The sequence below is a fragment of the Bacillus rossius genome, chromosome 3 (assembly GCF_032445375.1).
Source record: "Bacillus rossius redtenbacheri isolate Brsri chromosome 3, Brsri_v3, whole genome shotgun sequence".
Classification (NCBI taxonomy): domain Eukaryota; kingdom Metazoa; phylum Arthropoda; class Insecta; order Phasmatodea; family Bacillidae; genus Bacillus; species Bacillus rossius.
In genome coordinates, this window is record NC_086332.1 from 75,342,980 (window position 1) to 75,363,589 (window position 20,610).

The following is a 20,610-nucleotide window of genomic DNA, read 5'->3' on the forward strand; positions in this document are numbered from 1 at the left end:
ACGTAAATAGAAACGACGCAAAATGAGCCATGTTTCATGCCACCGGCCGGCCACGGCCCAAGGTCGGCCGGAAGGGGTAGGAGAAAATGCTGTGTCGTTGCGGGAAGTAGATAACACTTCTACGTGCGAGATACGTGGGTGGCCGAGCGGGCGGGCTGGTAGTATTGCATCACCGCGCGGAGAGCAGCGGAGAGCAGGAAGCGTCCCTCATGATGTATGATAAGATAAGGCGATGAACGTGTAACTTACGCTACATAGCATAAATTAACTACCGAAGGAAACAAAGAATTATAAACGAATTATATACAGTGTTTTGGTTAAAATAAAGATTTACGGTCATTGTAAACGACGTTATTGTGAATCGGCGACAACTTAAATTGAAACATGAGTACTCAAACATTAGCGACGTTAATCCGAAACGACGTAAATCGGTACGACGTAAATAGAGGACTTACTGTATTTGAATTCTACTACAATGAACAGTGACAAAATAATAATTTTTTTTATATTTTTATTTCCATGTCAACAGTACGCTAGTAGTGAACTGACGGATTGCGTCCTCTCTCACATTAATGGAACTAGGTTAATGCAACTTCAAAGCCAAGGTATTCAACGCATCGGTTCAACATTCTGCAAGTAAGTTAAACCATTTTAATATGTTGATTTACAATGAAACCCCAGTGTTTGTTTAGCAGGCAGTATACACACAACTACTACACGCCCAAGCCAACTGTGATCCCGTGGAGGGGAGTGACGGGAGCGCTAGTGTCGCAGTGAGAGAGGGGTGGGGAATGAGGAGGGGTTGGCAGTAGGGGAATACCGTTAGCTGTGGAAGCAAGGAGTATACACATGCGTTCATAAGTGTACGCAACGATGGCCATGAAGCGCAGTCGTGCAGTAAGAAATGTTGTGATAAGGTGAAGGTACAGTTGTAAGAAACAGCGAAACACAGTGTCTACGAAGATGTCACAGTGTGTACCAAAGTGTGTCACAGCATCACATTGTACCGTTTGTGTTATAATAATTATTTTACTTAGCACCATATTTAACATACATGTCGGTATACATATGCCTATAATCAAAGAAAATATTGTTTGTGTGATTAATTAATGAAAAAAGAATGCAAGAAACATTTCAACACAGTTTCGTGCATAGTGCACGTAACAAACACCCACTCAGCCATTTAGTTCTTCAATTCCTGATATGTTACCATTGGAATATGTGCTGCTGTTGTCCGAAAAGTCCCATTCACTGTCTGAGCTGGACTCGCCAAAGTTAACAACAATTTTCTCAATTTCGTGCTCTATTAGACAGTCACCTGTCCAGTACTCTGCTTTTGTATGTTTTACATGTAAAATAGCATTTTGCCATTCTTCTTTGGTGACGCTATTGATTGCTTCTGTTGTGATGTTTTCAATGGTACGTGATGATTGAGCGACATTTTTTTCAGCAACACGTGGTTTCACAATGTTCCATACGTAATAGCATTAAGCTCACAGTGGTATGGTGGTAATCTTATTACTTCATGCCCATATTCTTCTAACATCTCATCTATGCAAAACCTGGGAGGTGGACTTCGACCACGAACGAGCTGGAGGAGTTCACATTTTGTCATATCATTGTCATGCGGAATGTTGTTGTTCTGTAACCATTGGATGATATCTTGTTTTCTTGTACCGGCTGTTGGTGGCTTATTTAACTGGACGGAATGATAAGGGGCATTATCCATTACAACCAACGAATTAGCAGGCAGATTTGGAATAAGCTTGTCTTGCACCCATCTGGAAAAGTAACCGGCTATGTAACTGGCTATGTATAGTTTTTTGTTTTGTTGTACTGCCCGATGCCATTTGTCAATACATGTTATATTGACTTGATGTAAGCTTTTGGACATACGCCATTGCTTAGCACATGTATGTCTGTAGAAGAAAACTACAAAAAAACACAAATGACAAAAAACACAAATTAAGCAAAAAATTGCTGTTGTCAGGATTTAACGCCACGCAATACTCCACAACAGGAATATGGTCAACAAACAAAGAAAAACAAAGAAAAATGGACTAACAGAACGAAAAAAAAAACCACAAATGATGACAGCACAAAAATACCGAACCCAAAAAATTCAGCACAACAATTGAAACGAGACAGAAACACAAAAAACGAAAAGACGAAACAAACACAATAGTTTTCCAAAAAATAATAAACAAAATAGAAACGAAAAAACCCCCACAAATGATGACAGCACAAAATATTGAACCCAAACAATTCAGCACAACAGTCAAAATGAGACAAAAACACAACCAAACGAAAAGACGAAACAAACACAACAGTTTTCTAAAACAGAAACAAGCGACGTTTCGGGAACTGCTATCTGCTCCCGTCCTCAGGCAGAGACGCACATGGTATGGAAGCACAGGTGCGTCTCTGCCTGAGGACGGGAGCAGATAGCAGTTCCCGAAACGTCGCTAGTTTCTGTTTTAGAAAACTGTTGTTTGTTTCATCTTTTCGTTTGGTCGTGTTTTTGTCTCATTTTGACTGTTGTGCTGAATTGTTTTGGGTTCAATATTTTGTGCTGTCATCATTTGTGGTTTTTTTTTTTTCGTTTCTCTTTTGTTTATTATTTTTTGGAAAACTATTGTGTTTGTTTCGTCTTTTCGTTTTGCTGTGTTTCTGTCTCGTTTCAACTGTTGTGCTGAATTTTTCGGGTTCGGTATTTTTGTGCTGTCATCATTTGTGGTTTTTTTTCGTACTGTTAGTCCATTTTTCTTTGTTTTTCTTTGTTTGTTGACCATATTCCTGTTGTGGAGTATTGTGTGGCGTTAAATCCTGACAACAGCAATTTTTTGCTTAAATTGTGTTTTTTGTCATTTGTGTTTTTTTGTAGTTTTCTTCTACAGACATACATGTGCTAAGCAATGGCGTATGTCCAAAAGCTTACATCAAGTCATGCACTCCCATTGCACAAATCTTTCAAAAATAACACGTTAAATTACAGTCACGCACGCTTCGAAACCTTGCTCCGCTTTCAAAGGATCCGTGAAATACTTCAACAGCGATACGTATCCGCGCACTTTGTCGTGACTTATGGTGACAACTCTACTTGCCGTCCCACCCGCGACATGACGCACTTCGACCATTGAGTCGGACTAGGGAAAGGGAGGGGAAAGTGTGGCGGAAGGGTGGACGGCGGAGGGAGGGGTCCGTCTGACCTTGGGTAGTTCACATTTTTCCCGGGACCACAGTTGGCTTGGGCGTGTAGTACACTTTCTCACAAATATTTGTCGTGATTTTGATGCCAGCACCAACTACTTTTTTTAAATCTCATTTTATAGGGTTGCTGGAATGTCAAAATGCAAAATTAATTTAAACTCTTACATGAGAATCCTATACAGTTCTTATGAAGAAGAAAAAAGTATTTATGGACACTTCATTCACTGTAGCAACTCTCTCCTAGTAGAGATTTTAGCAGTAAAGAAATAATGATTCAGTAGAAGCTATTGACTTCATTGTTTTTTGTTGTACGTTTTTGGTGTGATACGTAGGTAGCTGTTGATTGCAAGGAACAGGGAATTTATTATACATGTTTTTACATTGTAACAGACCTGTTTTTCACAGGATGTCTCATAGTGCTGCTAATATGTTCATTATCTACCTCTGTGTATTGTCTACAAGACAACAGAAATAATACAATCACTTATATTCTGCTAAGGGAATGGACTTGCATTAAAATAAAGCAAATTAGTTAGCACTTAGCACCTTATGCACAAGGCAAAGCTTTGCAGGAAAGCTTTGAAAATTTCTTACGAAAACCTGCATAGTAGTGTTACGATTACGTGTTCTTACATTGTGTTATATCCTGGTGATTGCAGCTTATTTATGGAAGGAACTGTGTGATTGTTCCATGACCACACCTGTTCACATGTTAAATTGCAAGTTTTCCGCCTTATGATTTGTAATGTTTTGTGCAAACAATGTTTGTTTTTAGCATGGGCCATGCAGTACTAGACTGCGGGGAAAAATTTCTGTCGTCTGTAACACCATGCTTGGATGATGTCGAGAAGGAGAGCAAGCAGATCCTATTGAACATAAGCAAATATCTGACAAACTTACTTTGTTCTGACAGCATTTTTTCTCAAGCTACCGGTGAGTACTAAATAACTCAATACAACAGATGGAAAAACTAACTTTTTTTAAATTTTATTGATGTTTTTGTAGAAATAGTGTTTTTCTAATTGTTTCAGAAAATTTCAAAATTGGTTAGTTATTATAAAAAAGTCAGGGAAATTTTAAATTTTGGTCAGGGAGTTTCAGGGCATATTTACTAAAGATTTGTGTGGCCAGCCTGTTAAAATAACAGACTCCATGGCAAACACCCCTTACCTGGCCTGGACCTCCCCTAAGTGCCCAGAACATTCGCCGCTCCAATGCTTCCCATCATGCATAAGTACAACTCCTTCCAGACTGCTCCAGTTGATCAGATCACTCACCTCTCATCAAGCCAGTGTGTGCTTGATTGCCAGCAGGGCTGCACCAGGTTTATTCGCAAGTGGGAAACATGGTGGATATTGCGGCGTGCAGATGGGTTTTTGACATGAATTTCCAACAGGAATATGAATAAATGTTTAATCTTAAGTTGGGTGTCACTCGTAAACTGTGAAAGCTACAGAATTGAAGTAAATATATTGACGACAGTCGTCGTACCCTCCCAGATGCAGAGGCCGTACCTGGCCACCGACGTGGGCCTGAGGGAGTCTGTCCCCCCAGTGCACCATCTGTGTAGTGCGACGGCCAGGGACGCACCCGCGTGCGCCCTAGCATGCCAGTGAGCTTCTTTTGTGTTACAAATAATTCTGCTTTATGTATTTTTCAAATGGTCGCGAACATCAATAAGTGTGTAAATAATGTAATCGTAATTTATTAATTCTTGTGTAAATTTACTTTTGATTAACGTCTCGCTAAGTTGTGTAAATAATCTTGTAATTTTCTCAAATGTTTCGCAGTGCTAGTATGTAATCGCAGCCTGGCGCGTCGCAAGGGGGGGCCTCTCCCACGCCGGCCGATTTCTCCTCCCCTCCTCCGCGGCCCGCGGGCCTTGGCCCGCTGGCGGGCGGGGAAGGGCAGTGTTTCTCAGGGCTCAATCAGGCACGGACGTGCATGCCGCTCCGCGATGCTCGCGAGGCGCGTCTTCTGAGCTCGTGGTCCGACGACAGGATAACTTCACAGGTTGTCGTGGCAGCTGAGCTGCATCCGCCGAGTCGCTCACCCTGTTGAGTTTACGAGTTTTACGAGTTACATCACCAGGCGAACGTCCTAGAACGCGTAAGCGTAGTCACGAACCGCCGAACCTTCGCCGTCATCACGAGACTCTTTACGTAACGGACCGCGCACGTGTCGCGCATCTTTGTGGAGCAACTTTAATCGGGGACATTGTTACGTGGGTAAATTTGTAGTCAGTGTCGGGACGTGTTAACGGACAGGACGGTCTTCCGGGAGTCCGGGTCGTCGTGGGAAGGGCGCTCATTCCGCGACGGATCCGCCAGGCTGCGGCAGGCTCTGAAAACTACAGTAAAAGGGGCTCGTAGAACTGTTAACATTGAGTTATCCATGGTACTGCCTACCATTCTTCCTCCTCACCTCACTCTCCCTCCAGGTCCCGTATTTCCCGGTCCCGGCCACGTCGGCCTGGACCCACACCTCACCGACGAGAGCAGAACGGGCACAACAGGACTATTACGTAAACGGGGAATCGGGGACCAGAAGCCGAGGGACGTCAATAACTTAGTAGAGCAGACTTGACTCATGATCTTTATGTATTTGCAGTGATGACGTAATGAGATTGGTGCGGAGCATTAAATTTAAGTCAGTGAGAGCTGTAACTTCAAAAGTAATTTATTTGCTTTATTTAAACTTAAAGTTGCTCATAAAACAGCACTGAGTGGTGCTAGTTGAGTGAAATAACTATAACGGTACTAACTTTGGTTTTGAAGCTATTAATCACAAAATGCCTAAGCGAAAACAAGTTATCTTGGAGAAAAGAAAGAAAATAAACTAAATCGCCGGAGCAGAAGCAATTAAAAATGCAGAGAAGTGTCGTAGGTATCGAATAGGGCAAAAAGTAGCAGAGAGAAATGAGCCAATGCGGCAAAACGAGCCCCCGAACGAGGCGCGAAATTTACACTTGAGCGAGCCTCAGCCGTTACGTCGCGAGAAGCGACGGGGAATGCAGAAAATTGTTTGGTAATGGACGTGGATATGCTCTCTGATGATTCTGATGTTGATATGGAGCCAGTGATTGTGAATGATGGTTTGAGTTCGTCGTGATAAACCAGGTTTGTCGTGGTTTAGTGTCGCAATTTTTTCTGGCGTGGCCACCCAACAGTCAAATAAGACATTCATCGAATTCACTTCAAAAAGTAAAGCAACATCAATATTGTTAAATTATTTTATTTATTTCATACACAGCATTCTCGTTCAGCGTGATGGACATTCATGAAAGTAACCCCTTTTGGCTGTAGTCCAAAGTACAGCCAACCCAGAATTTTTTTTGTGTTACTCCTGTCTCTCCCACCCGTTCATTTCGTCAATGCTTCATCTCTCGTCTCGAATGACCCTGATACCGACAAGACGATACGCCGTACTTGATTCATTCGTTCATTCATTCATTCATGCTTAAGTTGGTCTCTCAGTCCCTTGATAGAACAAAGATTCCTGTGAGATAAGTTGGTTTCTGCTATCTTCAACTCACATTTTGGCTCACCATTGGTACCATTAGGATTTTCATCCTAAGGCGCATTTGTAGTTGCCTTGACTCTGTCTAGAAAGGGCATAGGGGAGTAGAGGCCACTTCCTAACTCCCACCTCGTGAGTCAGAGTAGCATACAACAAGAGTCACAAGGCTCTAGCTGTAGACGAAGCTCAATTTAAATTTCTCGTGCCCTGGACATGAAAGCTTTCATACACTCCTGATGCAAATGAAACTCCCGTTATTCAGTTGTTTCCAACACCCAGATAGCTTTTGTATGTTTTAGCTGAAGGGGTTTTCTGACTAATACTCGTTCCTTTCTTTGATGGTGGCATTTTGATAGGCATGAATTGATATTGATCTATTGGCAAGAAGAGTAGATTTTTGCTTTGTTATTGGTTACTTATTGAACACTATTATTGAAGGTTTTACACATCATAATATATTGACAGACTTTTTTTTTCCTTTGTGCTTATAGTTCATCTGTCATCTGAATGTTAACTTAGCAGAACTCACAGCCATGAGACAGATAAGTTCGACAAAAGATACTTGAATATTGCTGTGCCATATGGCTACTTGTAAAAATGTTATTATATATTACTGTTATCATTATATGATTGTTATTTGTTTTGCTAGTAAAAATATAGCGGGTGATGCCTCTGGTTGAACTGGTTGGCAAATTTTGCTAGAAAAACGCTTGTGGGACTGAATCGTTGAACAGCAGCATGGACCGCAAACTAGTGATGGATGATCAAAGTAATGTACCCTAGTTGGAAGTTCAAAAATTTGTCAACCGAAAAGTGTAAATTAATTACTGTAATGCCTGTATTTTAACAGATGTATATTCTGGAATGGAATGTCTTAGCAAGAACCATGCAACGTTTGAAAAGTGCCTGTTGCAACTCAGCTTGTTTGAGTTTCCAGAGGATGTAAAAATTGTCAGGATTTTGCCTGACTTAACAGGAAGCAAGGAGAAATGCAGGTGTGTGTGTGTTTTTTTTATCTTAAGATAAGTTTTCCATATTACATTAGCAAAAAAAAAATTACAAGGTGGACATTTCAAGATAAATAATTGGATTATTTGACATATAATGTGTCTAAACAGTTCAGGAAATGGTGTCAATGGAGATTAGATCAGGCAAGTTGTACTGCAACATGTTTGTTTTGACAGTTTAATTATTTATTATTATTTACGATTTATTTTATTTTTGTTTGCTCTATGTATAATATTATTTATTTTCAAAAACGGCAATATTTGATTATGTATGTCTATGGAAAAGTGATTCTTTGGATTTTTACCGGACTATTTGAACGAGGTATTGTTGATACCCCTCTAAGGACTAATGGACTTGAAAACTGTAAACGGTAAAATTAACGCCGTAATTTTATTATGTAAATTACTGTTTTAATATTTATGTATTTAAATTTTAAGTGAAATTTTGTTATCCGCGCAATTGTTGCGTTCGGAGTTTACGTTTTCGGTAAGAAATTAGGAGACTGAAACGGTCCTTTTGGCCAATCACGGGCCACCATTTAAAAGTGAGTCTTACTGGTTATTTTGAGGAAACTAGTAAGAAAGAGAGTTCTACAATGGCCAGCTGAATGAGCAGCAACTTCGTGATGTCGGCGATTTTAAATCCTGAAAATTAGCTATCTAGCATCAGGCATCCCGGATAGTGGATGATAATTATGAACATTAGGGAGTTCAGAACATTTAAATAGGATTTATCTAAAAAGATAAATATTATAGGAGTGAATAACGTGAGTAACAAAAGTGCCCAGATTTTTGTGCCCTAATCTTATGCACGAATCACGAAACTCCCGTTTTTACGTCACATCGTCGCCGAAATTTATTATAAACATTGATTTTATGATTTAAATTGACTTTATAGAGGATTTAAATAATACTTGGACATAAATTTTACGAATTTACACATTTAATTAACAGACTCAGTGGTACTATAGAGAGAGGCTCTGAGCTCTGCCGATGAACTTTTTGAACCTATCTAGCCGAGGTAATTTGATTTAAGTTCCCTAAAAACATTAATTAAAAACTGTGTAGTGTCAACGAACCCGAATTAAGACTTTTGAAAATATTTAAATGTGCGCAACATAACTCCTGGTAATTGAACTTTTATTGAATTACTATGATGTCACCGTTAAGTTAGGTTGTTGTTTTGGATATGAATAATAATTAAATATATTAATAAGATTGAAATTTTGAAATAGTTTTACATTGGGAATAAAATAATTCTATATATAATATTCAAAGTGTTGTGTTGTGTCATTTGTAATTTCACCTACTCCAGTGTATATTTATGTATGTTCCAAATCAATCAAGTAACCCCTAACTGTGACTTACCTTATATCAACATTACCAGTGAAGAGTCACATAATTAAGAAATCTAATTTATTACACAGTTTTATTCAGCCCAACGTTTTAGTGTGTGTGTGGAGCCTACTAAGCAGCACGAAAGTAGCCGCACATATTTATTTGGCACTCCTAGTGGGGCCTATTGATTACAAACTAAAACTACTAGAAGGTTCCTCCACATACTAATTTGGCTACCCTAGTGGGGCCTGAGTAGTAAGGAAGTTCCCCCACAGACTAATTTGGAGCCCATACGGTGGGGCCGATTTTGAGGTTAAGGGACACCTCAACATTTTTGTGTGTAAATTCTGTACCAGCCAAGTACTGAGTGCAAGTGCACTATTTGTGTAAAATATTATCTGGTCAATTGTTTCATTGCACACTATTATGGCAGACGAACAAAACAAATACTTTCTTAGAGAAAGATCACGAAGTGTAGGTGAGGAGTATGCTACTGCACAAACCTCAAGCAGTGAGTCGAATCCTTCATCATCTGCAGGGAATTCGCCTGTAGTCACCTGTGAGGAGAGGTTAGGGCGGCCCACATCTCCCCTAATCATAGAGCAGGCAAACGTGAATGACACTGTCATCCACACAGCTACACCCCAGGACAGTAATCCTACAACACCACCAGTGACACTAGAGTCACTGATGAAGATTCTGCTGCAAAACAATGCAGAAATGAAACAAAACAACACCAATCTTACTGCTGAATTGAAGACTGAGCTGGAACGTAACAATACTAATCTTACTGCTAAGTTAGATCAAACCAGTGACAGCATCAGGAATCTCGAGCATAGCATCGAGGTTAGACTCGCACAACAACACGAGGAGATCCAACAGATAGCCGAACAGGTCTCCCAGTACAACTGCAGGGTAGATGGGTTGGAATCCCACGTCACGTCCCTGAGGAACATGATGGCCAACGAGCACCGAGGGCAGGCCAACGCCAGGGAAGAGGTGCGTGAGCACATCCAACACCTGGAGAGCAGGCTCAGCGATATTGAGGTGGCCACAGCTACGCTGAGGGACAGGTTTGAAAATCTGTCTGTTCAACCAAGTCCTACAGCTGCATCAGCTGGTAGTATAGGCCAGGCCCAGGCAAGCGAGTGCCATGGACCCACTGTTCCCACACTGCCTACCACAAGCAAACGACAGGGCGGCACCGAGTGCTACACTGAGCACCAGCCCCAGGAACAGCCACACGTGACCCCCATCACTCACCGACCAGGTAGCAGGACGTTTGTGAACACGTCGAGTATGGACCCTGCCACTCTGATCCACCACCCGGCCAAGCATTGGGCAGAGGCCATGCCCACGTTTTCAGGAAGGGTTACTGAGAACCCTATACGGTTCCTGAAACGTTTTGAGGAATATGCGGCCACGTTCAATCTCAGCGAGACTGAGGTACTAAAGTGCCTCAACAGTGCTTTGAAAGGGCAGGCTTTCTACTGGTGGGAAATGCTGAGTGCAACCACCAGTAGCTACAATCACTTCCAGGCCATGTTCCGCCAGCAGTATTGGAGTCTGCGGATTCAGAGCAATCTGCGTGCCCAGCTCCATACTGAGAGGTATGACCCCAGGAAGGGCACAACGCTGGAGGCCCACCTCTCAACAATGTTTGAGAAAACTAGATACCTCGACTTGCCCATGACGGACGAGGAGTTCGTAGCGGCAATACTCACTCAGTTGCCGCTGCGCTACCAAAAGCAGTTGTCCGGCCTGACTTACCGAGACGTCACAGAGTTCAGAGAGAGGCTCCTGAACTACGACAAGCTGGAGAAAATGGACAGGACGCCAGCACCTAAGGAGGACCACGAGAGGGTGCCTCAGCAAAACCGCCAGCCACCCCTGAATAACTACTGGCAAAACAGGGACAACAAGCCAAGGGACAACCGTCAGGCAGCTGTCCACACTATGACGTGGCAACCCAAGGGCAGGGAGCAAAGCTCGTATGGCCGTTATGCTGCGAGCCAACGCAAAGGCCCCTACAACAAGAGGAAGACCTGGTGGTCAAATACGAGGAACTATCATAGCGACGAAGAGATGTACCAGCGCAAGAGGAAGGACGACCGCAACGACAACCGCCGCCGCTCCTACTCGCCTGAAGTACGGCCTCCCAGGGAGTCCCGTGACCGACGCCCAAGATCCTCGTCTGAAGACGAGAGAGAGTACGCGAGGAAGTACCGCAAGATGGAAGAACCTCGATACCAGGGCCGGCACGAAGAAACCCGAATGCCACCTCACCATTATTCCCCCCAGACGACAGAGAATCATGGCGGCAATGCCCAGAATAGCCAGTTCTCTGGAAACAAACGCTACCAGAACGCAACGTTTCCGCCACCATTCCAGGCGCAGCATCCAGGACATCAAGCTGCATACTACCAGAGAGGGGAAGTGAACCCGGTAGCAGCCGAGTTCAAGGCTGCAGTGTCCAGCGTCGCAGGACCAAGTAATTGGAACCACAACGAACAACAACAACGTGTTCCAGGTGGACGTGCCAACCAGGGCACGTTAAACTAGAACGGGTTTCAGTTGGATCGCCCCGAACAGAAACCCACTATTCAGGCTCAGGGGTACAAAACGACAAAACTCCAATTTACGGCTGCATCAGCTACGATAAATTTATATGCACTGTTATGCTAAGAGAAAGTGAAAGGGACTTTCTATATAATGAAAATGATGAAAATAGGGTTCATCAAGTTTGTACAGTTTGTCCACATGTGACATTAAAAATTGAAGAATGCAATGTGGATGCATTAATTGACAGTGGCGCTGAAGTCACGTGTATCAGTGAGGAGTTGGTGAACTACCTCGAGCACCAAGTTATAATACTACCCAAGATACCAGTACCAGCACTCAAAATAATTGGAGTGACATCAAGGGCAAGCCCTATTGTAAACAGACAGGTACTGATAACAGTACACGGCCTAGGCAGACCAAAAGACATGACTGCACTAGTTGTGAAAGGCCTAGCAAAACCGCTAATAATAGGCACCGACTTTCTATCACAATTTGGTGTAGTGATAGATTTTAAACTATGTGAAATTCATTCAAATGACTGTGAAACCCCAGTCACACTCACAGGCAAGTGGCATGTGAGAGAAAATTTTGTAGGAATATTGTACAGTGAACCTATGCACAGGCACATATACAATGCACAAGCAAGTGAGCAACTTCAGGCATCACTTGAAGACATAAGACAGTCACTACAGGAGGTGAAGAGTGTATCACCCAGTCAGCTGCAACAACTGTTTGGTGTACTGGCCAATTTTCAGTCAGTATTCTCTGACAAGCCAGGCAGAAACAGATTCTACCAAGCTAAAATTAAGATAAATGAGGAGGCACCGTACCACCGCAAATGCTATCCCATTCCGGTGAAGTACGTTCAGGAAGCCACAGCCTACCTACAACTTATGATTGATTGGAATGTAATCAGGAGAGAAGCAAGCCCCTATGCTAACCCCATTGTTTGTGTGAGTAAACGAGACGGGACAGTAAGACTGTGTCTCGACGCTAGGGAGCTCAACAAAATTACAGTCAAGGACAGGGAAAGTCCTATACAAACGGCAGAAATTTTAAGATTGTATCAAGGTGTGAAGTATCTCACAACCATGGATCTGTCGTCAGGCTATTGGCAGATACCATTAGAACCTAATTCCTGCCAATATACATCATTTCTCTTCAGGAATCAACAGTATGTATTTACAGTTATGCCATTTGGACTGTGTAACGCAGTGGCTGACTTTACGAGATGTCTAGACGCAACCTTAGGACCCGAGTGTCAGGGATTTGCAAGGGCATATGTCGACGACATATTGATAACATCATCAAGTTTTGAAGAGCACATGCAGCATGTTGCCACTGTACTGCACAAACTGCAAGAGGCAGGCATGACTGTGAAAATTAGAAAATCTGTTTTCTGCAGAGAGGAATTACCCTTTCTAGGTCACATCCTCACACCTGAAGGCATTAAGACAGCCCCAGACAAGCTGCAGAACATTCAGGAATTTCCTACACCGAGGAACGTGAAACAGCTGAGAGCGTTTCTTGGAATAATTGGGTTTTACAGGATATACTCCAACCAAGTTGCACAGTGTGCAGTTCCGCTGTTCAGCCTATTGAAGAAAGGGCAGGCATGGATGTGGAGTGAAGAGCACGAGCAAGCCTTCCTCAGCCTGAAAAACTTGTTCCTGACTGAACACGTCATCTACCATCCAACCCAAGGGAAGGAATTTCTGTTATACACAGATGCCTCTGACACAGCCCTAGGATGTAAGCTTGCACAGGAGGAAAATGGAGTTGAAAAGACTGTAGCAATGGCTAGTCGTACTCTCAACAAAGCAGAGAGAAATTACACTGTTACAGAGCGAGAGGCTCTGGCCATTATATGGGCACTCCAGAAGTACAGGGATCTGCTACTTGGAGAAACAGTGAAATTGTTAACAGATCACCAGGCGTTAACATGCCTTAAGGCAGGCAAGTTATTTGGTAGCCGCCTTACGAGATGGTTTTTGCTACTGCAGGAATATGATATTCATATACATCATATCAAGGGATCTGCCAACACCACTGCAGATTACCTAAGTCGCCTGCATGAACTACAAGAAAGTTCACCATCTACATCAAAACGACAGAAGGAATTTTTAGTGGCACCAGTATCCACAGAGATATTCAAAACCAACCCTAAACTCCGAGATATCCTGAAGGATATAAAATGTAAACAACAGGCAGATGAGTACTGCAAAAACACTATCAACCAGCTGCAGAAGCAGTCAGCTGACAATAAAATTCACCAACATTTCTGCTTGTCAGCAGAAAATGTTTTGTTTGCCCAGTCAAGGAAGAGAGGCATTTTCGAAGATCACTGGAAACCAGTGATACCAGCTGATTTGATGCAACCAATCACCTGGGAACTACATGTAGCCTTGGGACATGTAGGGAGCAAGAAGCTCATTGAAGCATTAAAGAGGCAAGTGTATTGGCCTAACATGTCACGCTATGTAAGTAAGGTCACGAGTGCCTGTGACCTATGTCAGAAGGTGAAACCACCTGGACAACACCTGCATGGAGAATTGCAGCCAATCATTCCAACAGCACCATTGGAATTATTATCAGTTGATTTATTTGGCCCCCTACCCCAGTCAAAGGGAGGTGTTAAGTATGTTTTTGTGATGCAAGATGTTTTCACAAAATTCACAAAATTATATGCAATTGTGAACCAAACTGCAAAAGCAGTTATGCAAAAATTAAAAACTTTCGTTGAAGAAATTGGTTTACCTAAAGTGGTATTGTCAGACAGAGGTACCCAGTTTACCAGTGATTTGTGGCAAACAGGAGTCAGGAAATTAGGTGCAATACCTACAACTATCAGTGTACGACATCCACAAAGTAACCCTGTGGAGAGACTCATGAAGTCAATAGGGAGTCTGTTACGTACGCTATGCCATAACTCGCAGCAATCATGGCGAGATAAGTTGCCATATGTAGAGTGCATTATTAACCATACTGTACATGGGTCTATTGGAGTTACCCCTGGAGAAGCCATGAGCCTGAATAGATCGGCGGCGATCAACCCGAAGTATTTACCCCGATGTGAACAAACCCCTAATGAAGAAAAACTACCTACAGGAGAAGAGGTAGAAGCTCTAGTGAAGAGGAAGTTGACAGCAGAAGCTGACATCAGACGCAGGAGGAAACCAGCATCAAAATTGGCAAAATTTAAAATTGGAGACCAGGTACTGAAGAAAACAACTCCAGTAAGCAAGGCCTGGGAACATGTAACCAAGAAATTGTTTTTGTTATTTGAAGGTCCTTATGTCATCACAGACATAGTACAAGAGAATTGCTATGCACTAGCAGAGCCAGCAACAGGCCGACCAGTAGGCCGTTATAATATAACGCAGCTAAGGGAATACAAGAGCCCTACTACTATGTAAGCAGTACCGACCTAAGCTGTGAATGCCTCGTGATGGTACAAGGTATAGTACCATAAACAGCTGAGAGCAGTCTATGTGTAAGTTTCAGACCAAGGATCTGAACTGTACAGAGGAGTAAGTGTATGTCACTGTGATTATGTGATCTAGTACGCCATGTGAGGCGTAATGCAGCCACTGTAAATTGTAATGTTAAGCGGAGGTGTAATTCCCGCTTGTTTCTGCGTAAAGGTGAAGTGAAATGCCACCTATGCAGATATTTACCCTGTGGTTATGCGGAAGTGTAATTCCCGCTATATTGCTGTATTTGAGGTGAAGTGAAATGCCACCCATACAGATGTTATTGTAGCCTGTGAAGCTACCAGTGAACAATGTGTATTGTATTTATGTATCAGTTGGCTTGCACAATCCCTCGTATGAGTATGAACTCAAATGTCACTAAGACATATATTTTAACATTAGACTAGCCTATACCTATGTGAAGCTGTATGTACTGTGTACTAACAAACGAGAAGAAATTAAGCTTATTTAGTGTCGATGTAACTATGTGGTATGATACCCCATCCTGCTGTGTAAACATATGTAAACACTGGCATGCAAAGCATCTCTAAAAGCACATAACACTTCGCAACTACAAGCAGAATAATATAATGCAGGTTACCTTGATTTATTGATGATGCTGAGTTATCCAATAGGCGTAGTTATGTTGATGATGAAAATAGAAAATCACTAAATTTTCTAATATTTATAGAAGAACTCACTAAAATTTTAAAACTTCACTATTTTTTTTACCATTTCTGGGATGAATTTATGGAAAAGAATGATCTTTAGGATTGCATTCTACCCAGAATGCAGATTAGAAAAGTATGCACTCATTTCGCATACAAATCCAATCAGATTTAGCTGAAACATTTAGTTTATTAAACTTTGGATGTCAAGGTACTGATGTTCTATGAAATGAAAACACTGAAATTTGAAATCGATGATTTTTAAGGATTTATTGGGAGGAGCCCCTATACAAGAAAATTACGTCGTCTCAACACTATTCACTCGCAGCACTGTCATAGTTGCTTGAGTAGTATTCTTCGAATGATGTGAAGAATAGCGAAGCATGTGGATCTGAAAAACTCAGGATCTAAGCCCTTTGTCGCGAGAAGTGAAGGTGCTCCGGCAAACAAGTGTCCACAAGCAACTTCGCCTAACAGAAGTTTTAAAATTGAAAAAGCAAGAAAATTTTCTTAAAAAGAAATGAAAAAAATATTGAACATGTGATACCATGTGTTGAAAGCTATCCTGATACAGCATGTTTGTGAAACAGCTGATTGGTAAAGGAACCTTAGCTACACTGAAGTCAGGAACCTCAGTAGATTACAAGACTCATGTTACTGATAGTAACCAAGATGAGATGAAATGTGAACACTTATTCAACCCAGCGAGACCGCTACGGGATGAAAACAACATTAATAAAAGATGAGAAGAGGAAGATAAAGCCTCTACAGCTGTTGAGTTGAGCACAGCAGACTGAAATTGAAAAAATCACTAAGTTGATAATTGTGTAAACCAACGACTTCTCTGTATAGTGAGATGATAATGTAAACAATGTGTAAAAAAACACTATGAAATTTTGATTGTACAACCTGTAAACATAATGAAATGTAAATGTTATGATGTGTAAATGTTATTATATATATAGTTATATGTAAATGATATGTTTTATGATCAATTGCTAGTATGTACTATGTAAACATAACAATGAACTATTAATTGTTAATCGGTACATGATATGATATATATTCTTTGATGAAAATGTTAACAAGTGTTTTAAAATGCAAATGTAAATTGCAAGCCAAATATGCTATAGTTAAATGCAAATATTTTTAATAATGAAATGTAAACATGTGAGTTACAAACATTGAGTAATGAATATAAATTATGTTAGCTATCAATATGTTATAATGAAAAGCAAAACATGTGATGTTTGATATTCAATAATGATATGCTATAATGATATGTTTGGTGAAATGTATGAAATCTCATGAAATGAGAACACAAACAAGCAAATGCACTGTGATGCATATTAATCAAGTACGAACTAACAATGTGATATGTTAGTAGCAAGCAAAATCCTAATATTGAATTTATTGTTTATTGATAACCATGCATTGTTATGCAAGAATTGAGATTTAATAATTAATTGTATTTTTTTTTTTTTTCTAACAATGATGTTAATAATGTGAATGTTATATGTTAAGCTAGGAATTTTAAGGTTAATTTAAGATATTTTTGTTTTAACGGTGACGTCATAGTGTTCCGCGACAAGTACACAAGTTGTATTGCCTGCAGACACTTGTATTTGCAAGAGTACAAGTACGCACATAGTGATTAAGTTATTCGGTTAAGACCCGGACACCTATACTTAAGTCAGGTGCGAAGGTTACACCAGAGTGAGCTAGACATAGTGCGGTTCGCAACGATTGTGTACCTAACAGTGATGGGAATAGACGAGTGCTTCCTTGTGGGAAGTGGTGACCTCGCCCCACGCAATCAGCACCGCAAACGCCACGACGCCGTCTCGCGCGTAGTCGTGAGGCAGGGCGGCTGGATGCTGCCACATCAGCAGTTGATGACGTCAGCTGCAGTGCCAGATGCCGTGCTGACTGGTACAGCATCATCGCCCCACGCCAGACCCCGTCGACGCGTGGTGAACCAGGCCAGGTTTGTTGGTCGTTTTGAGGACAGGCGCCGTCTCGACGCCGCTGTCCGCTGCAGGAAGGAGGAGTCGCAGCAAGGATGCAGTCATCACCGCAGGTGGACGTTGACCCACTGCCGTGACGTGACCTGGAGAACGTCCTATTGTTGACTCACGTGTACATTGCACCCCTTCGAATCCCTTTAGTGAATCATACTCACAGTAAGTAAGTCCTCCCGAGTCCTTCTCAACAGGAGCGGCTCAAGGCAGAAGCGGTCGGAGAGCAGCAGCAGTTCCAGCCTTCGAAGATTTTGCACTGCAAAATCCGTGAACTTCTTCGCGCAGGTCTGTTAGCAGCGACGACCCGATGAAAAGTGTTTAAAAAGGCGCGATTTTCAGTTGCGCAACGGTAAAAAACGAATCGAGGAGGAGAGGTAGTCTCTCTCAAGTTGTTTTTTTTGTTTGTCGTTTGGTGCGCGCGTTGCTAGGCAACGAAGAGTGTTGTGTATTGTGCGACGGAGAAAGGGAAGTGCCAATCACATTGCACCGTTTTGAACAGGTCAAAGAGCACTGTTCAATGTAATTGACAAGGGCGGCAAAATCTGTACTGCAACATGTTTGTTTTGACAGTTTAATTATTTATTATTATTTACGATTTATTTTATTTTTGTTTGCTCTATGTATAATATTATTTATTTTCAGAAACGGCAATATTTGATTATGTATGTCTATGGAAAAGTGATTCTTTGGATTTTTACCGGACTATTTGAACGAGGTATTGTTGATACCCCTCTAAGGACTAATGGACTTGAAAACTGTAAACGGTAAAATTAACGCCGTAATTTTATTATGTAAATTACTGTTTTAATATTTATGTATTTAAATTTTAAGTGAAATTTTGTTATCCGCGCAATTGTTGCGTTCGGAGTTTACGTTTTCGGTAAGAAATTAGGAGACTGAAACGGTCCTTTTGGCCAATCACGGGCCACCATTTAAAAGTGAGTCTTACTGGTTATTTTGAGGAAACTAGTAAGAAAGAGAGTTCTACAATGGCCAGCTGAATGAGCGGCAACTTCGTGATGTCGGCGATTTTAAATCCTGAAAATTAGCTATCTAGCATCAGGCATCCCGGATAGTGGATGATAATTATGAACATTAGGGAGTTCAGAACATTTAAATAGGATTTATCTAAAAAGATAAATATTATAGGAGTGAATAACGTGAGTAACAAAAGTGCCCAGATTTTTGTGCCCTAATCTTATGCACGAATCACGAAACTCCCGTTTTTACGTCACATCGTCGCCGAAATTTATTATAAACATTGATTTTATGATTTAAATTGACTTTATAGAGGATTTAAATAATACTTGGACATAAATTTTACGAATTTACACATTTAATTAACAGACTCAGTGGTAGTATAGAGAGAGGCTCTGAGCTCTGCCGATGAACTTTTTGAACCTATCTAGCCGAGGTAATTTGATTTAAGTTCCCTAAAAACATTAATTAAAAACTGTGTAGTGTCAACGAACCCGAATTAAGACTTTTGAAAATATTTAAATGTGCGCAACATAACTCCTGGTAATTGAACTTTTATTGAATTACTATGATGTCACCGTTAAGTTAGGTTGTTGTTTTGGATATGAATAATAATTAAATATATTAATAAGATTGAAATTTTTAAATAGTTTTACATTGGGAATAAAATAATTCTATATATAATATTCAAAGTGTTGTGTTGTGTCATTTGTAATTTCACCTACTCCAGTGTATATTTATGTATGTTCCAAATCAATCAAGTAACACCTAACTGTGACTTACCTTATATCAACATTACCAGTGAAGAGTCACATAATTAAGAAATCTAATTTATTACACAGTTTTATTCAGCCCAACGTTTTAGTGTGTGTGTGGAGCCTACTAAGCAGCACGAAAGTAGCCGCACATATTTATTTGGCACTCCTAGTGGGGCCTATTGATTACAAACTAAAACTACTAGAAGGTTCCTCCACAAAGTATTTAAAAATCCATAAATTTATTATTTTTAATGATAACTGCATAAATTATTTTATGTTATAATTTTAACAGAGTAAATAATGGTGTGGGAACAGAAAATGACCATCCATTCAAATGAACACTTCACAATGTTGTGGTGCCGCTTCCAGTAAGTGACAATTACACTTGGCTACAGACTCTAAAAATTGTTAATGTAGCACAGGTAACTTGCTGTTAGCCGGTTTAACAATGGCACAGCAACCCTGTTATTGCTGAGAGATTTTTTCACAGCCAGGCGTGGCTGGGAATGTTTTGCCATGCTCTGAGGTTCTGCTGCAACAGCCTAGGGGAGGCTTTTTCCTTGATGGCAGGAAGTGGGCTCGACTCATTGAGGAAACAAGAGGCACCCACCTCTGCAAAATGAAAAAGTGTACCTTTGATCGGCTGAGATATGTGTCATGGTGGTAGCACTAACTTAAGATGTTGAGAGGGGCAGCATGTAGATATGTTTCTGTGTCACAGTCAACTGAATCTGAATAAAATTCTGACTGGCAAATATTCTATTAACAAACATGATAAAAACTAATTATTTATCCTGGTATAGTCAATCATTGTTTTTTATGTAACACTGATAGTTTACATAGTTACACAAATGTAGTTTGTAAGGAAAAAAAGTCGCAAAATTTTTTTTTACTTCCTGACACATTTTTTCTATCATTCTCTAATAGGGCGTTGCGATACTTAAAGCATTTTAGCATTTTACCATTTTAACAAGTGGTTAGTTTCGAAACATCTTATATCTTTAGTTTAAAACATAGTAAAATTTTAGTTTGAAGGTTACACAAAATAAGACAATTAATAATAACTGGAAATGATC

At 40.9% G+C, this 20,610-nt stretch overlaps 1 protein-coding gene across 2 annotated transcripts in view; it reads left to right on the forward strand.

Moving 5' to 3' along the window:
* Nucleotides 1-20,610, forward strand: part of LOC134530918 (uncharacterized) — a 36,101-nt gene that overhangs the window by 10,077 nt on the left and 5,414 nt on the right. Inside the window, exons 3-5 of one of the 2 annotated variants that reach the window (XM_063366231.1) lie at nucleotides 530-636; nucleotides 3,986-4,143; nucleotides 7,580-7,724. In XM_063366231.1, coding sequence (XP_063222301.1) covers nucleotides 530-636; nucleotides 3,986-4,143; nucleotides 7,580-7,724 — 410 coding nt within the window. The remainder of the gene's footprint in view (nucleotides 1-529; nucleotides 637-3,985; nucleotides 4,144-7,579; nucleotides 7,725-20,610) is intronic. The other variant, XR_010074893.1, reaches the window with a different exon arrangement.